Source organism: Cololabis saira, chromosome 20 (assembly GCF_033807715.1).
Source record: "Cololabis saira isolate AMF1-May2022 chromosome 20, fColSai1.1, whole genome shotgun sequence".
In the NCBI taxonomy this organism is placed as follows: Eukaryota; Metazoa; Chordata; class Actinopteri; order Beloniformes; family Belonidae; genus Cololabis; species Cololabis saira.
This window is the reverse complement of record NC_084606.1, coordinates 20,853,138-20,870,570: the sequence shown is the minus strand read 5'-3', so window position 1 is coordinate 20,870,570 and position 17,433 is coordinate 20,853,138. Positions and strand designations below refer to the sequence as shown.

General features: G+C 39.5%; 1 protein-coding gene across 1 annotated transcript; it reads left to right on the top strand.

Moving 5' to 3' along the window:
- The first annotated feature begins 4,051 nt into the window (after window positions 1–4,051).
- On the top strand, window positions 4,052–17,186 carry mmp14a (matrix metallopeptidase 14a (membrane-inserted)). The gene is made up of 10 exons (XM_061709704.1): window positions 4,052–4,493; window positions 12,406–12,554; window positions 13,440–13,562; window positions 13,703–14,010; window positions 14,129–14,290; window positions 14,685–14,824; window positions 15,072–15,210; window positions 15,304–15,454; window positions 16,399–16,514; window positions 16,708–17,186. Exons 1-10 carry the CDS (start codon window positions 4,410–4,412, stop codon window positions 17,010–17,012), a joined length of 1,677 nt encoding a protein of 558 aa, XP_061565688.1. The 5' UTR covers window positions 4,052–4,409; the 3' UTR covers window positions 17,013–17,186.
- Window positions 17,187–17,433: the final 247 nt, after the last annotated feature.

Genomic DNA, 17,433 nt, shown 5'->3' with positions numbered 1-17,433 from the left:
AATCTTGGTCTCAATGGATAGCTAAGACCTCACAGCATACATTTCCAGTGTCAGAAAAATTATGAATGTTCACATGCCTGAGCAAATTGTGATAAACCAAAGAAAAAAAATGAAATTTTGATTCTCGTCTAATTTCTTTTTAGTTTAGTTCTTTTAAATCTTTTTAGTCAAAGGATAGAGTTTTAAACCTTATTGCTGGTCTACAAAGCACTGAATGGTCTTGGACCATTGAAGCGTACTCCTAAATTAAATACTTACCTGCTCTACTCTACTGCCCTTATTTTTAACAACTTGTGCTTTTTATCATTTTACCTCTTTTCTTATCATTTTATTTCATTTATTTGTTATTTAAGCGTACTCTTAAATTAAATACTTTATGAAAACCGCGAATGAGATGTGTACCTGCGGTACTCTACTGCCCTTAGTTTTCAGCAACTTGTGCTTTTTATTATTTCACCTTCTTTTCTCATAATTTTATTTCATTTTATTTGTTATTTACTGTCTAATTATGTCTTGCCGCTTTTAATGTTGATGTAAAGCACTTTGAATTACCTTGTGTTGAATTGTGCTATATAAATAAACTTGCCTTGCCTTGCCTAGTTTGCACAGTGGAAAACACCATGATAGCAATGCATATAATTATAAAGACACCACTGCCTGGATTCAGCAACTCCTTGACTACAACTGTATAAAGTTACATGAAAATGGCTTAAAGTACATAGATTTTATAAAGGTTTTAGTTTGGATAGTACCAGGTGGACTCTCTATTTGGGCACTTGGATACCTATACTGTGCCAAAATGTGCTAAATGTGTTTTTTAAACTTTTTGAAGGGAATATGGCTATAAAATACTTTGATGATAGATACACACGTGCACCTACTCGGTTATTATAAGTGTTTATTTTAAGTACACCACTTTCTGTGTGTATTCCTTTATAGTCAAACCGTATAACTACACTTTCTGTAGTATAATTAAGTATTCAAATCATTCATATCCCTTCCAAAAATGCAAAATATGAAATTATTGTACTGGATTAAAGGCATTTGTGATTTACTGAGCTATTCAGACTCACTTGTTTTTTTTTTACCTAGGCAATTTTAGAACATATTATCTAACCTTTCTCCTAAGTATGTGTTCCATGCAAATATTTTTTGGTTTGATATTTGACATTCACTTTAAACCACAATAAAAGTTAATTGAGAAACTTTTCTTAAGGCAGATCCTCACTGTGGAACAGAAAAAAGTCTCTTGTAAGAGCTATATCTCATGATTCATGAGATATAGGAGATTCATGAGGAGCTTCATGAGTCATGAAGCTTCTCCATCTGTCCTTAATGGTTTCAGACTGGTTGTCATAACATCACACATTATGAAACTCCTGGAGAGATTTTCAATGCACCTAAGTAAGCTAACAAGCATTTTTCATGACCCACTGCAGTTTGCTCATCGTTGTGAGGTTGGAGTTGAAGAAGTCATCATACACCTGCTTCAACAAACCTGCTTCCATCTGGATAAAGCAGGCTGTGTGGATTATGCTCTGTTATTTCTCCAGTGCATTGAACATGATTCAGTCTGCATTAAGTGTAAGAAACTCCGGGAGACAAAGGTGAATGTCTGCGCCATCACCTGGTGAAAAGGTCACAGTTTGAGTGTAAAGAGTTGTGTGTCTGACCAGATGGTCAACAGCATAAGAGGAAATAACTGCACTCTCACATTTCCTCTTCACACTGTACACCTCAGACATCCAAGTCCGACTCATCTGCAGAAATACTCAGATGTATTAGTGGGGTGTACATTATTGACTGGAGACTGAGTGCAGAGAACTGCTGTGTCGTTTTGTGGCATGATGTGGGAACAGTAATCTCATCTTGAATGTGAACAAGACAAAGGAGATGATTGTGGATTTTAGAAGAGCCAGGATTAAGTCAATTGTTCCATCATGGGAGAAGAAGTGGAGGAGTTGGAGGAGTATCGATACTTTGGTGTTCACCTGGACAACAGACTGGACTGGCGATACAACACTGATGCTGTTTATGAGAAAAGACAGAGCAGACTTTACTACTTCAGGAAGCATTGGTCCTTCAGTGTCTGTAGCAACATATTGTATATCTTTTATAAGCCTCCTGTGGAGAGTGCAATCACATCTGCAGTCATCTGTTGGGAGAGCAGCCTCAGAGCCAGTGGCTTAAAGAAACTGAACAAAATAATAAAGAATGCTGACTCGGTTCTGGGGACTGTTCAAGAGCCCCTGGAACTGATTGTGCAAAGGAGGATGCTTCATACAATAAAGAGGATGATGGACAACCCTAAGCATCATCTTCACAAGACTGTGATTCAACGATAGTCAGCAGCTTCCCCAGATCTGCTCAAAACAGGCCGCTGAAGGAGATCCTTCCTGCCCAAGGCAAAAACTATCTACCATGATCCAGTCAAATGTTTTTGATCTTAATCACTCTTATTATTAAATCCCAGTATTGTGTACAACTACATCTCATGTGGTAACCTTCCTTTGGGGAGCACACAGTTTTTCTTTCCCATATTAATGGGATTTTAGATAAAACTCTAATCAGACTAACATTATATATGTTTTTGCAGTCCCTACTTCATCAACCAGGACAATATGATTTTGAAATAATCTTCAAAAACTTGACAATATGGTCTTATCTTCAAAAACACACCTGCCACATGGTTTTAATTCTACAATCAACATTTGGTTGGGGTTCAGTGAGATGAATCACTTTGAATATGTGTTCAAAATTTAAAGGAACCATATCATCAAAAGTAATAATGATGATAATATTATTTTTGTTGAGAGCATTTATTTTTTCTTCAAGGGCATGTAAGTCTCTGGAGCGACTGCCAACCTATAAACCCAATAATATCACAACCTTGCCACTTTAACACGGTCTTATTCAGTGATCCAGTCTGATTAGCAAGGTACTGTTACGTTATTATCCAGACTCCCCATTTTCATCTTGACCCAGAGTCCCATTACTTCTTATTTGCTTTTTCTTCTAGTGGGTAGCACAAAGCAGTTTCCGTCATTTCAAATAAGGCTCAGAAAAGAAGGATAAAGTTGTTTCAGGTATCCATAGTATGTTGTATAATTGTAGTAATAGACCTCCATCTGCTGCTGATAAACTACACAGTCACAGTTACTCTTGCTTCATTATAGTGAGATCATTCTGATCACTGACTTGAATTGAGTTTGGTTTAAGCCCACATCTGATGAGTTTAACGATCTCTGCAATGCTTTGAATCTTACTCAAATTATTGGGAGCACCACCACGTGCCCTAACTCCAAAAACCCAGAGAAATCATCTTTAATTGATTTGTATTTAACTAATGTCCCCATAAATACACAGAGACTGGTATATTTGCGAATGATTTGAGTGACCATTGTGTAATTTCGGAAATAATAAATGCCGAAATACCCAAGCTTTGTTTTATTATAACTGATACCAATAACCGCATACAGTAAATGAGCCCAAGTGGACAATTGATGTAGAACTATAAAGAAAAATGTTCAACCCATTTATGGGCACCACCAAATGTTGGCTTTGTTGGAGTGAAAAGGAGTCTTAACCTAGCTCAGGGGCCATTTCCCCTTTTTATTCAACTTGTGTTGAATGTTTGCTAAAGAAAAATAACTATAAAACTATGTTAAATTGTTTCAAAATAACAAAAATGCCCCTTTCACGAAACGTAAATGTAAAAAATGTGAGAAGATTTGATCGGAGGTCATGCTCTTGGCGCCTAGAGACCATTTGTAGAGTAATTCAATTAAAACTGAATTGAAATGGACTTGAATTGGTTGATTTTCTAAAAGCAGGGGAATTATAATAAGGGATGGGGATATATTTCATGGGCAGACCTCGTTCACTAACGACAAAAATTGCATATTTGATGGCGTTTTACCATATTAGAGCAACAGTCATCGAAGTAAAAATGAGATCTGTATTCTTGGTAAAAACGTCCATCCTGTGCCATGAATAAAATGACGTGCGCACATCTGGAGGAGGACCTTCGGGAGGAAAACCCATCTCTCTGCGTCTTTCTCCCTCCTGACCACGTACACACACGCTGCAGACAATCTAGCCGAAGGAAGGGGAGCTTAACTATGAAGCTTTAGTTCACGAAGTCTTTGTTGCAGCTTCCCTATTCCTCCAGCTCTCCGTGGGCTCTTTTCCATCCAGCCGTGACTCCGGCGGAGTCGCTTTTGCGCAGAAAAGGCTGCTCGGTGCGCTCATACGGCCCATGAGGAATGGACAAAAGTTTTTTGTAGTTGCATTGGTCGATTTTGCTTTTTCTTTTCACGACGGGCTTGTCTGCGACGACGGATTTGGTGGAGAAAAAAAAAAGTTAGTTTCCCAAACTTTTTGAGGGGAGGTAGTTTGCAGAAACCAGAATGCTCCCGCAGCTGCTCAGCCTGGCCTGCGGTCTCTGCTGCTTTGGCTTCAGCTCTGTCGGCGCAAATGTACTAAAAGCAGAGGTAAGTGACAAGAAAAAGGAAGAAAATGCACTCACTTCAAACAACCCACATTGTTGAGGTATATTTTTAATTTCTTGCAATTACACCAAATTCAGTTTTAGAGTGTCATTTAATTATTCTTCTAAAATTAGTCTTTTATGTGTATTTAAGTGGCATGGATTCCCATTAATGCTTTTATTTATGTATTTTTTAATCTTATTCCCAGTTTTTCAGTGTTTACTTATGTATGGGTAGTGCAGAGTTCAGAAACTTCAGCTGAGCTGCTTTGTTTTGAGAACAAAGCTGGTATAAAGGGGGTGGGGGGATGTAATGGGTTTCATCTGCCTTTTTTGTAGACTGAGCAGACAACAGACCAGGAAGCTGGTCTGCCTTCACAACAAGCCACATATGAGGTTCTGCATCTTGAAGGCCAAAGGCCTCAGTATCAACATGTGATGCACCAACCTCATCACTAAAGCTTAATTCTCCTCTGAACAATATATTCTCAAGTTTCGTACAGTGTTGGAAATAATTGGCTCCAGGACTTTTGGGAAGCTGAACATCCTTAAAGGTTTACACTTATAACATCAGCAAGTGGTGGGAATACATAATGGGAATGGATTTGACAAGTTCAGTGTTAGGTTGCAATCAGTCGAAGTGAGGGAGAGCTGATGTGGAGCTGATTCTCTGAAAATGACCCCGCAAAAAATTATTGTCATTTACAAAAGTATGTGTTATAGTTATGGCTGACAACAGGAAGGAGCCAAAGGAGATCTTAGTCACTGACCACAAGTCTGGCATATGAGTCAAGCCAGACGAGATGGATAAGTCAGACAGTTTACAAGAAGCCAGAGGCAACTGCCCTCCTGTGAGGAGCACACTGGCACAGTGTTGCATGTATGTACACGACGCAAGAAAAGATAACTGTTGAGTGCAGCTTTGTTTTGACTCGAACAGCTGCAAACATGTACAGTATTCCTTCAGTGCAATGATCTTGATAAGTGAACTTTTTATTGTGAGAGTTCTGAGATAAGAAGTGAGGATGTTGGCTGCTGAATCAGGTTGTGTATACACAAACACACACACACCCGTGCACACAATGCTCCTGCGATGCTGTCAGACGTAGTAGTCACTCTCAATGCAGAAGGAGGATAAGATTTAATTATGCAGTTCAGGATTACTTCACCATATGAAACCTGTGATCAAAAGATAGACGTGTCTGTTTATTGGAAAAAATAGACTAAACTGAAACTGGACAGGTGGCAAAAGCAAAGACAAAAATAACTACTGAGTGATGCTACTTTGAAAGATTTGGGGGGAACCGAAAAAGCATGGATTAGACCAGAAAACTGAAGTTGCAGAGGTGTCTTGTGGTTTTTCAGTTGATGCTAAACATGACAACATCCTTTGCTGACCTCATCATGAAAAACTAAACCCACATATTGAAGCAACATTCAAGAAAAAAACCCCACCAACATCCAGACTTTCACAATTCTCAGAAAATTAAACAGCTTGAGCTGACGTCACACTCCAGCATCTGTTTTCATTCCCATTTTCTGTTTTTTTGGAGGGGGGGTTTTTGCATTGTCTGTATTTCTCGACTTTAGCAAAATGCTTAGTTGGACCTTTTGAGCCAAGGAAGTGGGCAGCAATGAAAACATCAGGTCTGTTTTAAACAGGAATTCTCCATATCTAAGTTTGTTTTCTTTATTAAAAAGGAGACGTGTTATTACCATTTGGAGACACATGTTTCATGATCCCAGCAGTGGATTTCATACACATCTGGGTTCAATTCCTTTTATCTTAACTGGAGTCGCTGGTGTAGTAGCTTCAAAGACGAGTGTTGCTAAAGATCTGCTGCATGCTGATTTGACAGATTTGACTGTCACTTTTGAAATATCAAAACTATCAGCTGGATCTTTCCAATTGAGACACTGATGGACTTAGAGATCTAACTCTGCTCTATTTGAAGGAACATAGTCCAGGTTGAGGACATCAAAGAAAAACTTCATGATGCTTAATGAGTGTAGGACTTCAGGTTTCAGGTGCATTTTCTTTTCCATGATTTTTATCAGAATTTGCATGAACGCTGCTTTTTCGTCTCGGTTTTCCAGCTCGTATGACAAATTCCAGATGTGCTGAAACTAAATGTAGCTTAAAAGCTTGGTGCACATTTCTGATAAAACTGCTATTTTATACTTAAAGACGTAAACTCTTTTTTTTAAGAGTCCAGCTCAGATTTGAATTCATTGCAATAAGGAAATGACTCATGGGTCTTTCGAAAAGATTAAAACCATCTTTTAACCACAGAAAACGGAAACGTAGAGACAAACTGGCGACAACATGGATGAACACACTGGGTCTAATTAAAGTGGAGATAATTTTACTCCCAAAAAGTCCCTGCAAGGGGACTTTTTGATATTTCATGAACTATCATGGATGGGACTTACCTTGAGCATTTCTTCCTGTAATATGTATTTGTTCAACTTAAATCTAATCTAAAGGGGGGGTTAAATCTGTTTTGCTGATACAACTATTTTCTTCATGATGATTAAATAATGGATATATTAAATCATGATGTATGATGATCACAATCAGCAACATGAATCTCCTTCATGTATACTGCTGCAGTAGTATTGTTTTTTCCGGGTTTTAATGTGAATTTTGGAGTATGGCATTAGAAATTAAAAGCTAGAAGACATGGTTTCATACTTGTTTGAATTTCTTTTTCTTTTTAATTTTTTTTAAAAACTTTTTCAAATATTTACTAGAGATTGTAGACATGGTAATTTAACTTTTTTGGAGTTAAAAGTGCATCATATCCCCCCTAAAATGTCAAGAAGTAAAAATTAGAGGGAAGTACCCAAGTTCAAGTGTGGTTCCTCAAAATTATGCTTACGTGCTTGTGCAAAAACATCTGTCTCAAAGTGAAGTAAACAGTTTTCCAAAGGGAGCCATTGTGTATGAAGTTTAACAATACATAAGCAGGATAACAAACCTTGTGTAACTGTTTTATTTGACTTGCTTGACCAGAGAGAAAACCGGAAAACGTCTTGCTTGATATTGGTGCACGGTTTAACTAGGTGAGAGACGCCAAGAAACGAAGGCCGTGCGGGATCCAGCCGCTCATGAGCAGAATTCTCTGGTTTTTCCATTGGCACGGAGAGAGAGGAACAACTGACTCAGTCGTCCAACTTCAAATACCTCCACACTTCTAACCTCGCTGTCTCTGCCCACGCTTCTTTCTAATGTTTTTACCTCTCACTCCCGAATGCAACTCTATCATCCCTTTCCACGGTCCTACTGAAAAGAGGAAAACAGTGTTCAACTCATTTTTCTGTGGATTTTAAGCACCAACAGCTTGTTAGTGCTTCATGAGAACCAAGCTTAGACCAACTCTGTGCAGAAAGCTCTCAGTTTGGTTCAAGACCTTACAGGATGTGTTGCATAAATATAGACAAAAACCCACATGATGCTTCTCTGACAGTTTTCTCTCCACTTGAAACATCTTAATCCTTTTGTTTTCTACCACAAGGGCTATAAATGTGCTCGGACTTTTTCATTTTATTTACAACCCTTGAAGGGACTTTTTTTTTATTGCTCATATGGTGAAAGAGTCAGTCTCACAAGAATATGAGTAATTGCATGTGACAAATGCAGGCCCGTACCATCCTATGATGGGGGATGACTGACAGTGACATAGCATACACACTGCAGGATCATGTGGTTTTTCATTTCTTTCTTCATGTGAAAGCAGTAGTATCAATGAACATGACCTGAGCCACAAATGGAGGTCCTGCTGATTTTGAGGGTCTGTGTTGATGAAGGTACCTGTGTAGAAATGTAGATTAAACATCCTCATTGGCTCACTCTTGTGCTTAGACTTTGTGATGCAATCAACTAAAGTGCGTGGTGATAAGGGATTTTAAGGGTAATTAGGCAGGATTGTACGTAGGTTAGAGTTGTGAAAAAAAAAGTTCTAAGTAGTGCATCATTGCACAAAATATGTCCAAAAACAGATAAAAACACAGTATGCAGTGGAAATATTCAGAAAATGAAAACGTGGACCATTTTTCAATTATTTATAAATGTATTGTGATTTCACTCGGAAATCAAAACAGTGAATTTTTCACATATAAATCCAATGTGTTGTTTGGTTCAGTGGCTCAACTGGTCCGTCTTCTGGACCCCGCCATCGTCCCTTAATGCCAAGCCGGGACTCAAACTGAGGAAAAGGATCAATTTACTAATGAAAAGATGGTGCAGTTTAAACCTCATATTGTACAGAACTAACAGTGCTTTCATGCACAAACATTAAATAAACACTACCCACTCATTGAATGTAAAATAAGACCAACACTATTAAAATTAGTCACTCAATCAAGCTTTAAATGTAAGACTGACTTAATGGTCGAAATGTTTTAGCAAAACCCACTTTTAACTGACTCAGCCCTTTTTCCCTGCAAAATACATTAAATAAAAAAGTGCAACAATTGAGAAGTAGTTTTAAAAATATTCAAAGATACGTAACTACCTTTACCGGAGGGCAATGGTCACTGAATCCACCAATAGATCCACTGAAGATGGGTCTACTACCCACTTTTTTGGAATAAAAACTGCTATTAACTATATAATAATGATGTAATGTATTAATATGCTTATTATGTTGTCCCAATTCATTGATCATTTTATTTATGGAATATGAGAAATTTGGGAAAATTCATGTCACTTTGTTTTGAAAATCAGCCTAAACTCAAAAGACTCTCAGTTGACACGAACTACTAGAGTAAGGTCAAATGAAAGTCACACAATCCATACATTGCGCACCTCCACCAAAGCAAACTCCTTCACCAGTTTTACATCATGCTGGCCATGTTTCCCTGCTGCAGTATATATCCAGACTACACGTCACCTTAAAACCCAGGGTTGTGTTTACTAAACTAGCAACCAGCCCCTTTGACCACACATGGCTATGTAGCAAGCTAACAGGCCAACAATACCATCCATGCAAAAGTCTTAATAAATAGAGGCTTTGATGGAGGCTGCTGGGAGTTCCAGGGAGGAGGGGTGCATGCTGGGATACCTGGCGTGCCAACCGGAGGTGGTAGGGGTGGTGGTGTGCGGTGTAGTTGGGGACTAGTGGAGAGAAGTGGAGGTCTTGACGGCGTGGGGGGATTGTTTTTATAGAAGCAGACGCGTCAGCACACTGGAGCCACTGGACACACTGGCTGCAGTCAACTCGGAGGCAGAGAAAGTAAACTCGCGAGAGAGCCAGTGGATGAATCAAATTTACTAGAGTCCCTAAATAATCCAGAGAAATCTCGATGAACTTGTCAGACTGAACCTGCAGAGATGGAGAGACGGGGGAAGAGGTGCCTCCGCAGCTCGTCATAAGTGAACCTTGTTCTCCGGCCTCGCTGCAGCCACATGGCCAACAGTGGCCGTGTGTGTGCACAGGTTGTATACGGTACGGCTGGGAAGTCTGGCCCAGTTGCTGCATTTCTAACACTCCCTCTGCTTTGCTTTTTACGTGTTGGATGCAGAGCTGTAAAGAAAAACAGCACACATGAAGAAAAAAGAGAGATAACTGGGGTTTAGGTGACACTAATGCCCGATTTTAGGGCATTTTAGGGTAGGTAAAAAGTATCCCTCCAGTTCCTTTCTTTATTTTGGGCTAAATGTCTCCTGGAAGACTTAGGGGTGCTGTTTATCTTCTAACACTCAAGACTTCAGCATGTTGTTTCCTGAACTGTCAAACTTTTTCATTAATGCCCCTTCTGGACCAATATTAAACCACCAGCAGCACAGAGTGGAAAGAAATGGCTCAGCCCTTGATGTGTAAAGATAAACAGCGTTGGTTTTTGTTAAGACAAGGGGTACGCAACGGCGAGGGAGAGTTTAAGGTCAAGTTTTAAGGAACTCAAATGTTGCAGAAAATGTTACTTTTTCCAGTTGTCTTTGGCTGCAGTAGTCTAGACAGGGTTGTGGGTCGTCGTGACTGAAATGACATCAGTGTCTTCAGATTGTGTGTTTTATTTGGCTTCGTCCCTTTCTCGTGCTACCACATGACACCACAACAAAGTTCGCCCCAATAAATTCATCTTAAATTACATTTGAGGATTTGCTGTTAGTTTTAAGAGTTTGTAAACGGAATAAGGTCACAGTCACGTGAGGGGATCATAAATTTAGCATGCTGAGTTAGTTCAGCATGTGTTGGCAAGTCAGTATGGCACACCAGGACCTGCTCAGACATATACAATCACATACGTGCTTACACTTACAGTCTTTGTCTCGGATCAGGTTTAAGTTCGTCTTTATACACCTGAGCTCAGAGAAGCAGGTCCAGACAAAATCTGAGGATTACCGGGGAACAGAATAACACCTGCAGGTTCCTACAAGCAGCCGATCCCTTCTCTTTTCCCCAGGTGTTTGAGGTTGTTTTTCTTGTGTTTCTGAAAGAATTGAAGCAAAAAAGATTGAAAGTGACTAAAACTTCATAAATTAAGAAAAGCAAAAGTATGAAATAGTAAATATATGTTGAGAAATCCTTCACAAGTACTTACAGCAACTATAGCAATATCTTTCAACAAATGTATTATCGTATTGTATGTCTCCTATTGTTTAGTATGTTGTCTTTATGTATGCTGGTTGTATTTTCAGGGAAACACAGCATCTTTTATCAATTGTTCACTGACAGCTGCAGCCGTGTCTGCTGTCACACTTTCAACATATGTGCAGCGTTCAATTCACAGTTTTACTATAAACACAAGTGTGTACATTTTGTTCTTTTAAGGTCACGGGGAGTGGAGCCAGTCCCAAGCTTTTAAGATAAAAATGTTTTCAGGCTAAAGTCATTTTAATATTTTAACCCTATAATGCTGGGTGTATCGTATTTGATTCACAAATTTCTGAGACCTCTGCACCACTCCCTCAACCAAAAAAGAAAAGAAAATAGTTTTATATTATAAAATAAAAATAAAAATATATTTTTAAACTCTCAAAGACAAAATTTGGGGCATTTTTAATTTCTATACATAATAAACACTGATTTTCTGTGTATTATTTCACATGTGAGGCTACATATGGCTAATTTACCACAATACTTGGACACCTTCATTAGATTAATAGATTTCTTTCCTGCATGGAAAAAGAAATCTAGTTCTCTTTGTTTTGTTGGTGTTAAACATCCACAGACCTGACATCATTCAGAAAATTATTACCCTACCTTTATGTCCCTACTGAAAATATTCTGAGACAAAATATTTCTAAAATATGTGTTGATGGGTTTGTTTTTTTTGGCACATTGTGAAATACCATTCAGTGTTATCTTATAAAATCTTGAAGTTTAATGAATAACAAGTAGGAATTAATATTTATTTTGTAAATGGTCTGTGCAGTGTAAATTACTACAGGGTTTGTTTGGTTATGTTGTTTTTTCTTTTTGTTTATTTATTTTGTTGTTTTTTGCTCAGTGTTCATGAATGATAAACTGGTTAATCTGAAAGTGTTTTTGTGATGAGGTGAAAAAGCATTTTAATAGTCAGTTAAATCAAATCAAACTTTATTTATACATCACTTTTCATACAATAAATTACAGAACAAAATGCCTAACTCAATCCCACTCATCCAAAACTACCAATTTCACTGCAAAAAATAGCTCCCCAAGAAATAATACTAATATTCTACATTTACTCAATATCTAATTTTTGGGAAATGAGGAAAAAAACATTTCTTGACTGAGATTTTTTTCTGTGTAACCTAATGTATGCATAGCCCAACTACAAACTGTCTGATAAAAATATCTGTTATAAGTTATTAGTGTTGACTTAAGTTACAAAAGATAAGAAAAGAAAAGAAAGTTTTTTACAAAAAAGAAAGGTTGTAGGTGATATGTAAAAAAGTACGCTCAGTTTTCATTTTCTCTGTCTCTCAGGCGTGGTTGCAGCAGTATGGATACCTGCCTCCCGGGGATGTCAGAGCTCAGGCCATCCGCTCGCCAAAGTCCATTGAATCAGCGATAGCAGGCATGCAGAGGTTTTATGGGCTGACTGTCACCGGCTCCATAGACGCCAGCACGTTAGAGTGAGTCTTGATCAATCATTTGCTCAAACACAATTGCCCGGTTTCAGATATTTACAGGTAAAAACTGGAGCGTTGAAGTTGACGTGTTACATTTTGTGGCTTCCCCTTTTTTTTGGGATCTAAATAGCTCTTGAAGGTTTACAAAGTAACAAATTTAAAACCAAAGAGACTTATTTTCCCCTCAAGAAAACACTAATCCTCCACAGCCGAAATGTTTGTACTCCAGGTCTTTCTAACATTACCTGTCACTGTGTAACACACATGCATAATACCAGTATTTTATTTGGCACAGTGTAAGGAAAGTAGGACCAGCTGCCTCTCACATTACCATTTCTGACCAATCGGCAAACCAATTAGGAGAGTTGGCCTCTTACGAGGGGGGCCTTGAAGGAGACAAATTACCCCCTTTTTCATAAGTTGACTAAGGTATTAATGAAAAGTCTGTGACACTCAAAGTACCACATGGATATAATTAAAAACACCCTTTTCAACCATGTTTGTATGCCTCTTTTCATAACAGCCAACCATTCAACTCCAGTCCAACCCTCTCTTCTAAAGGGTGTGACTCTTTGAAACTCTGTACTACAGCTTTTTTTTACACTCTTATAAAATTCAGCAAATTGTACAATTTGATGGAGATAAAGATGAGGAAGCTGGGTAATTTTACTCTGATCTGGGTCAGTGATGTCACACTGAAATATGAAAAACACCCACTGAATAACATATACGGACCTAGGATGTGATACATGGGTGGGTTACATCAGAGCTTTTGATTCCATCGTTACTTAAGGCACTAAAATATTATAGATTCAAGGCCTGCAGGAAGAACTATGATCATTTTTGTTACATAGCTGAAAAGTGAGAGTATGATTTTGCTATTGCTAGGGCAATGAGCCGGCCACGATGTGGAGTTGCAGACAAGTTCGGCCCAGAGCTGAAAACCAACCTGAGGAAAAAGAGATACGCTATACAGGGTCTGAAGTGGGACAAGTCTGAGGTGACTTTCAGGTCAGAAAACACACTACATGATACCCTCTGATATGATATCCTCTGAATATATATATGTACATATATACATAGTTTGTTATTTTGACACCTTCTTGCCCACTTTCCTCCTGACTCTTCCCCTCCCTGTTATCCATCCGCAGCATAGAGAACTACACCCCCAAAGTTGGCGAAAGAGCCACGTTTGATGCCATCCGGAAAGCCTTTAAGGTGTGGGAGAGTGTCATCCCGATCACCTTCCGAGAGATCCCCTTCAGTCACATCAGAGGCAAAGTCGACAAGTATGCCGACATTATGTTGTCCTTCGCAGAAGGCTTCCATGGTGACAGCACGCCATTTGATGGCGAGGGTGGCTTTCTAGCACATGCTTACTTCCCCGGCAGCGGGATTGGGGGAGACACACACTTTGACCTTGCCGAACCTTGGACTACCGGGAACGATGACCAGGGAGGTAAGCAGATGACAGATCAAAGAGAGGATGAGATTATGAGACAGACTTCACGTCATCCATCTGTCATTGGGGGACTAACTTCACCGCTCACTGTCTATCTGTTTCTCTCTCTCGGAAGGAAATGACATTTTCCTGGTGGCGGTCCATGAGCTGGGTCACGCTCTGGGTCTGGAGCACTCCAATGACCCGTCCGCCATCATGGCCCCCTTCTATCAGTGGTTTGAGACAGAGAACTTCCAGCTCCCTGATGACGACCGAAGAGGCATCCAGGCTATCTATGGTGGGTGTTTTCACTAAACACAACACGTCAAGAGATCAAATATTTGCACAAATTTCGCTCATTACTATCGTTAATTAAGTTCATAGACATGGAGTTCTTTCCAAAATGGAAATCTAAACAATAGCAATAGAAAAAAAAGGATATTTTTGAAATGTAATTTTTTCTAATGAGGACTAGGGTGTACAAATCAAACTGATATCCCAAGATTAAGACATAAACACTAAATGAGTGAATGAGTGGATCAAAATCAGCAGTTACTGAATAGTTACTGAATTCAGACATTCATTTTCGACAGTTAATGGCCCAATGAGACACCAGGAGGTTTTGAAATGTTGCTCGTCCTTCCTGCAAACTAAGCATATTTCACTTCTCTCTTGCAAAATCTTCCCCACAGGAACAAAGTCGGGTGGTCCGCCTCCTCCCCCTCCTCCCACAAAGCCGCCCAAGCCCGACAAGCCGGACCATGGCCCTGACATATGTGAGGGACATTTTGACACCGTCGCCATCCTCAGAGGGGAAAAGTTTGTATTTAAGGTACGGAGAACGAGCTTTTCTCAATTATTTTGCTCTCAGAGCCAAATGTGTGATGTTTTGTGTGAATTCAAACGTGTTCGACTGAGATTCAGACATTTGGGACAATAATGTGTGTAACTTTTGTGTATTTAATACCCACAATTATTAAATTAACAGTAAATGTGTGTGTGTTGGGGGGTAAATATAAATATAATGAATTTATAAACCTTGAACGCACTTCCGTAAATCTCCATTTGTGGCCTTACAGGGCAAGTGGTTTTGGCGTTTGCGTAACAACAAGGTGTTGCCTGCATACCCAATGCCCATTGGTCACTTCTGGAAAGGCCTGCCCTCAAATATCGATACTGCCTACGAAAGGGATGATGGGAAATTTGTTTTCTTCAAGGGTAGGTTCACCTGGAACCGAGCATATTTGTCTATCAAACAATCTCTGATGTTTTAGTTTTTCAATCCTTCTTTTTTCCCATCCTTGCGTTCAGGTGACAAGTACTGGGTTTACAGTGAGTCCACCATGGACAAGGATTCCCCCAAAAGCCTCAGGGACATGGGCACCGGTCTTCCCAAAGACAAGCTTGATGCTGCACTCTTCTACACACCGACAGGACAGACATACTTCTTCAGAGGAACTCAGTGAGTCCATCTAGCTTTCAGTGACGATATTTATCTTTACGGCGGCCGGTGTAGAATTATACTCTCAAAATATTTTGCTCATTGGCTGTAATTTTGCCAGTTTAACAAGGTTAAGACCCTTTGCTGAAGAGGAAATTAAATATTTTAATGCCTGCTTGTAAAATGATGTCGCTCATAATGAGTTGTTCTTGTTTTTATAAATATAATAGCAAATATTGACATATAAAATCAATATAAACCGGGAACATGGGATGTCTAGACTAGAGCAACACAGCTTGGTGGTCACTACTGTTGCCTCACAGCTAGAAAGTTCCTGGTCTAAATCTCGGCGAGGGTCAAGGTGCGTTTCCACTAGCAGGGGTTCCAGGTAAACCCACCAAACAGGAACCTCTAACAGGGCCGACTGTCTCCTCATCCCCTTCAGCCGGCTCTCTCCATCACACTGCTGCACCACACAAGAACTGTCGACTGAACAAATCACACGCACATTTTTTGCTGTTCTCAAAACAGCAAACAGCTTAAAGGCAGGCGAAAAAGAGCAATGCAGAAAGAAAAGAAGAAACACGTAAACAAGGGATGCTACATGTGTTTTTGTTTGATTTTTTTAACAAACACTATGGTGGAAGCAATTAAGATTAAAAGAAAATCCCCCGCCGGACGTCTACATTGGTAATAAACCAACACACTGCCTGACTCAGCAGCCCATATTTAATTTTTTTTTCTTCTCCGACTTCATCAAATGTACTCGCAGCAAAATGTTTCTATAGTCCAGTAGGATCAAAAGAGTTGTGGTCACATGATTTATGTTCCCATGAGAGTGCTGAACGTAATTTATTAATCCTACCCCCCCTTTTGCTTTTGTTTTTGAATGAAAACAATCAAAGCTGCATTTGAAAGTTATATCTTTTATGTTTTTAATGGTTATGTCTTTCTGCCACATGCAGATATTACCGTTTCAATGAGAAAACCCGCAGAGTGGACACCGGCTATCCAAAACCAATCAGCAAGTGGAGCGGGGCCCCAGATAATATTAAGGCTGCCATTATGAGTCAAGACGGATGTAAGTTGTCCTTCCCATGAAGCTTTGGGTGTTTTATAATAATCAATCAATCAATGATATGAAATATAGTTTTGATTTCCAACATTGTTGGTAGTGCATATTCATAATTGACCCGTCTTTCTTGACTTGTGGTTACTGTTGAGCTTCAAAACGTCACTCTAAATCTTTTTTCTACTTTTCCTTTTTCCACCAGCTTATACTTATTTCTACAAAGCCAATAAGTACTGGAAATTCAATAACCAGTACGTGAAGGTTGAGCCCGGCTACCCCAAGTCAGTCCTCCGTGACTGGATGGGTTGTGAGAGCGAGGAGCCCACGAAAGGTGGAAAAGACGTCACTGACAAAGTGGAGGGTGGTGTCGGGCCGGTGGCCGTGGTGATTCCTCTCATCCTGCTGGTGCTGGTGGTGGTCACTCTGGGAGCGCTTTTATTTTTCAGGAAATACGGCATGCCCCGACGTCTCCTGTACTGTAAGAGATCACTGCTGGACAAGGTGTAGGCAGACCAACGGGTGACTGACAGACTGCCACAGAGGGACAGACAGACAATATGAGGGAACGAGGGCCAGATGAAGATTGAAACTAAGAGTGTCATGTGTGAAGGAGGAGAGGGGAACAGAACGACCACAGGAAACAATGAAAGATATGTTGGGTGGTTTGTAAGTACCACAAAAGAGGGGGGAAAAAGGCCCGTGAAACTGAAATCAGGAAAATGTATATTTGTATGTTAACTATTTACATGTACTGTTTTGTGTTTAGAAATCAAGAATACAAATGTATATTTTCATTCTCTGCAATATGGTGGTAGTGAAGGGAAATATACAAAGACTCTGCGTCCTCCAGGATCGCCCCTGTCACATCCCAGCTATAAAGAATCATCCCATCTGTCCCTTTAACAGGACGACTCCAGCTATTACTACA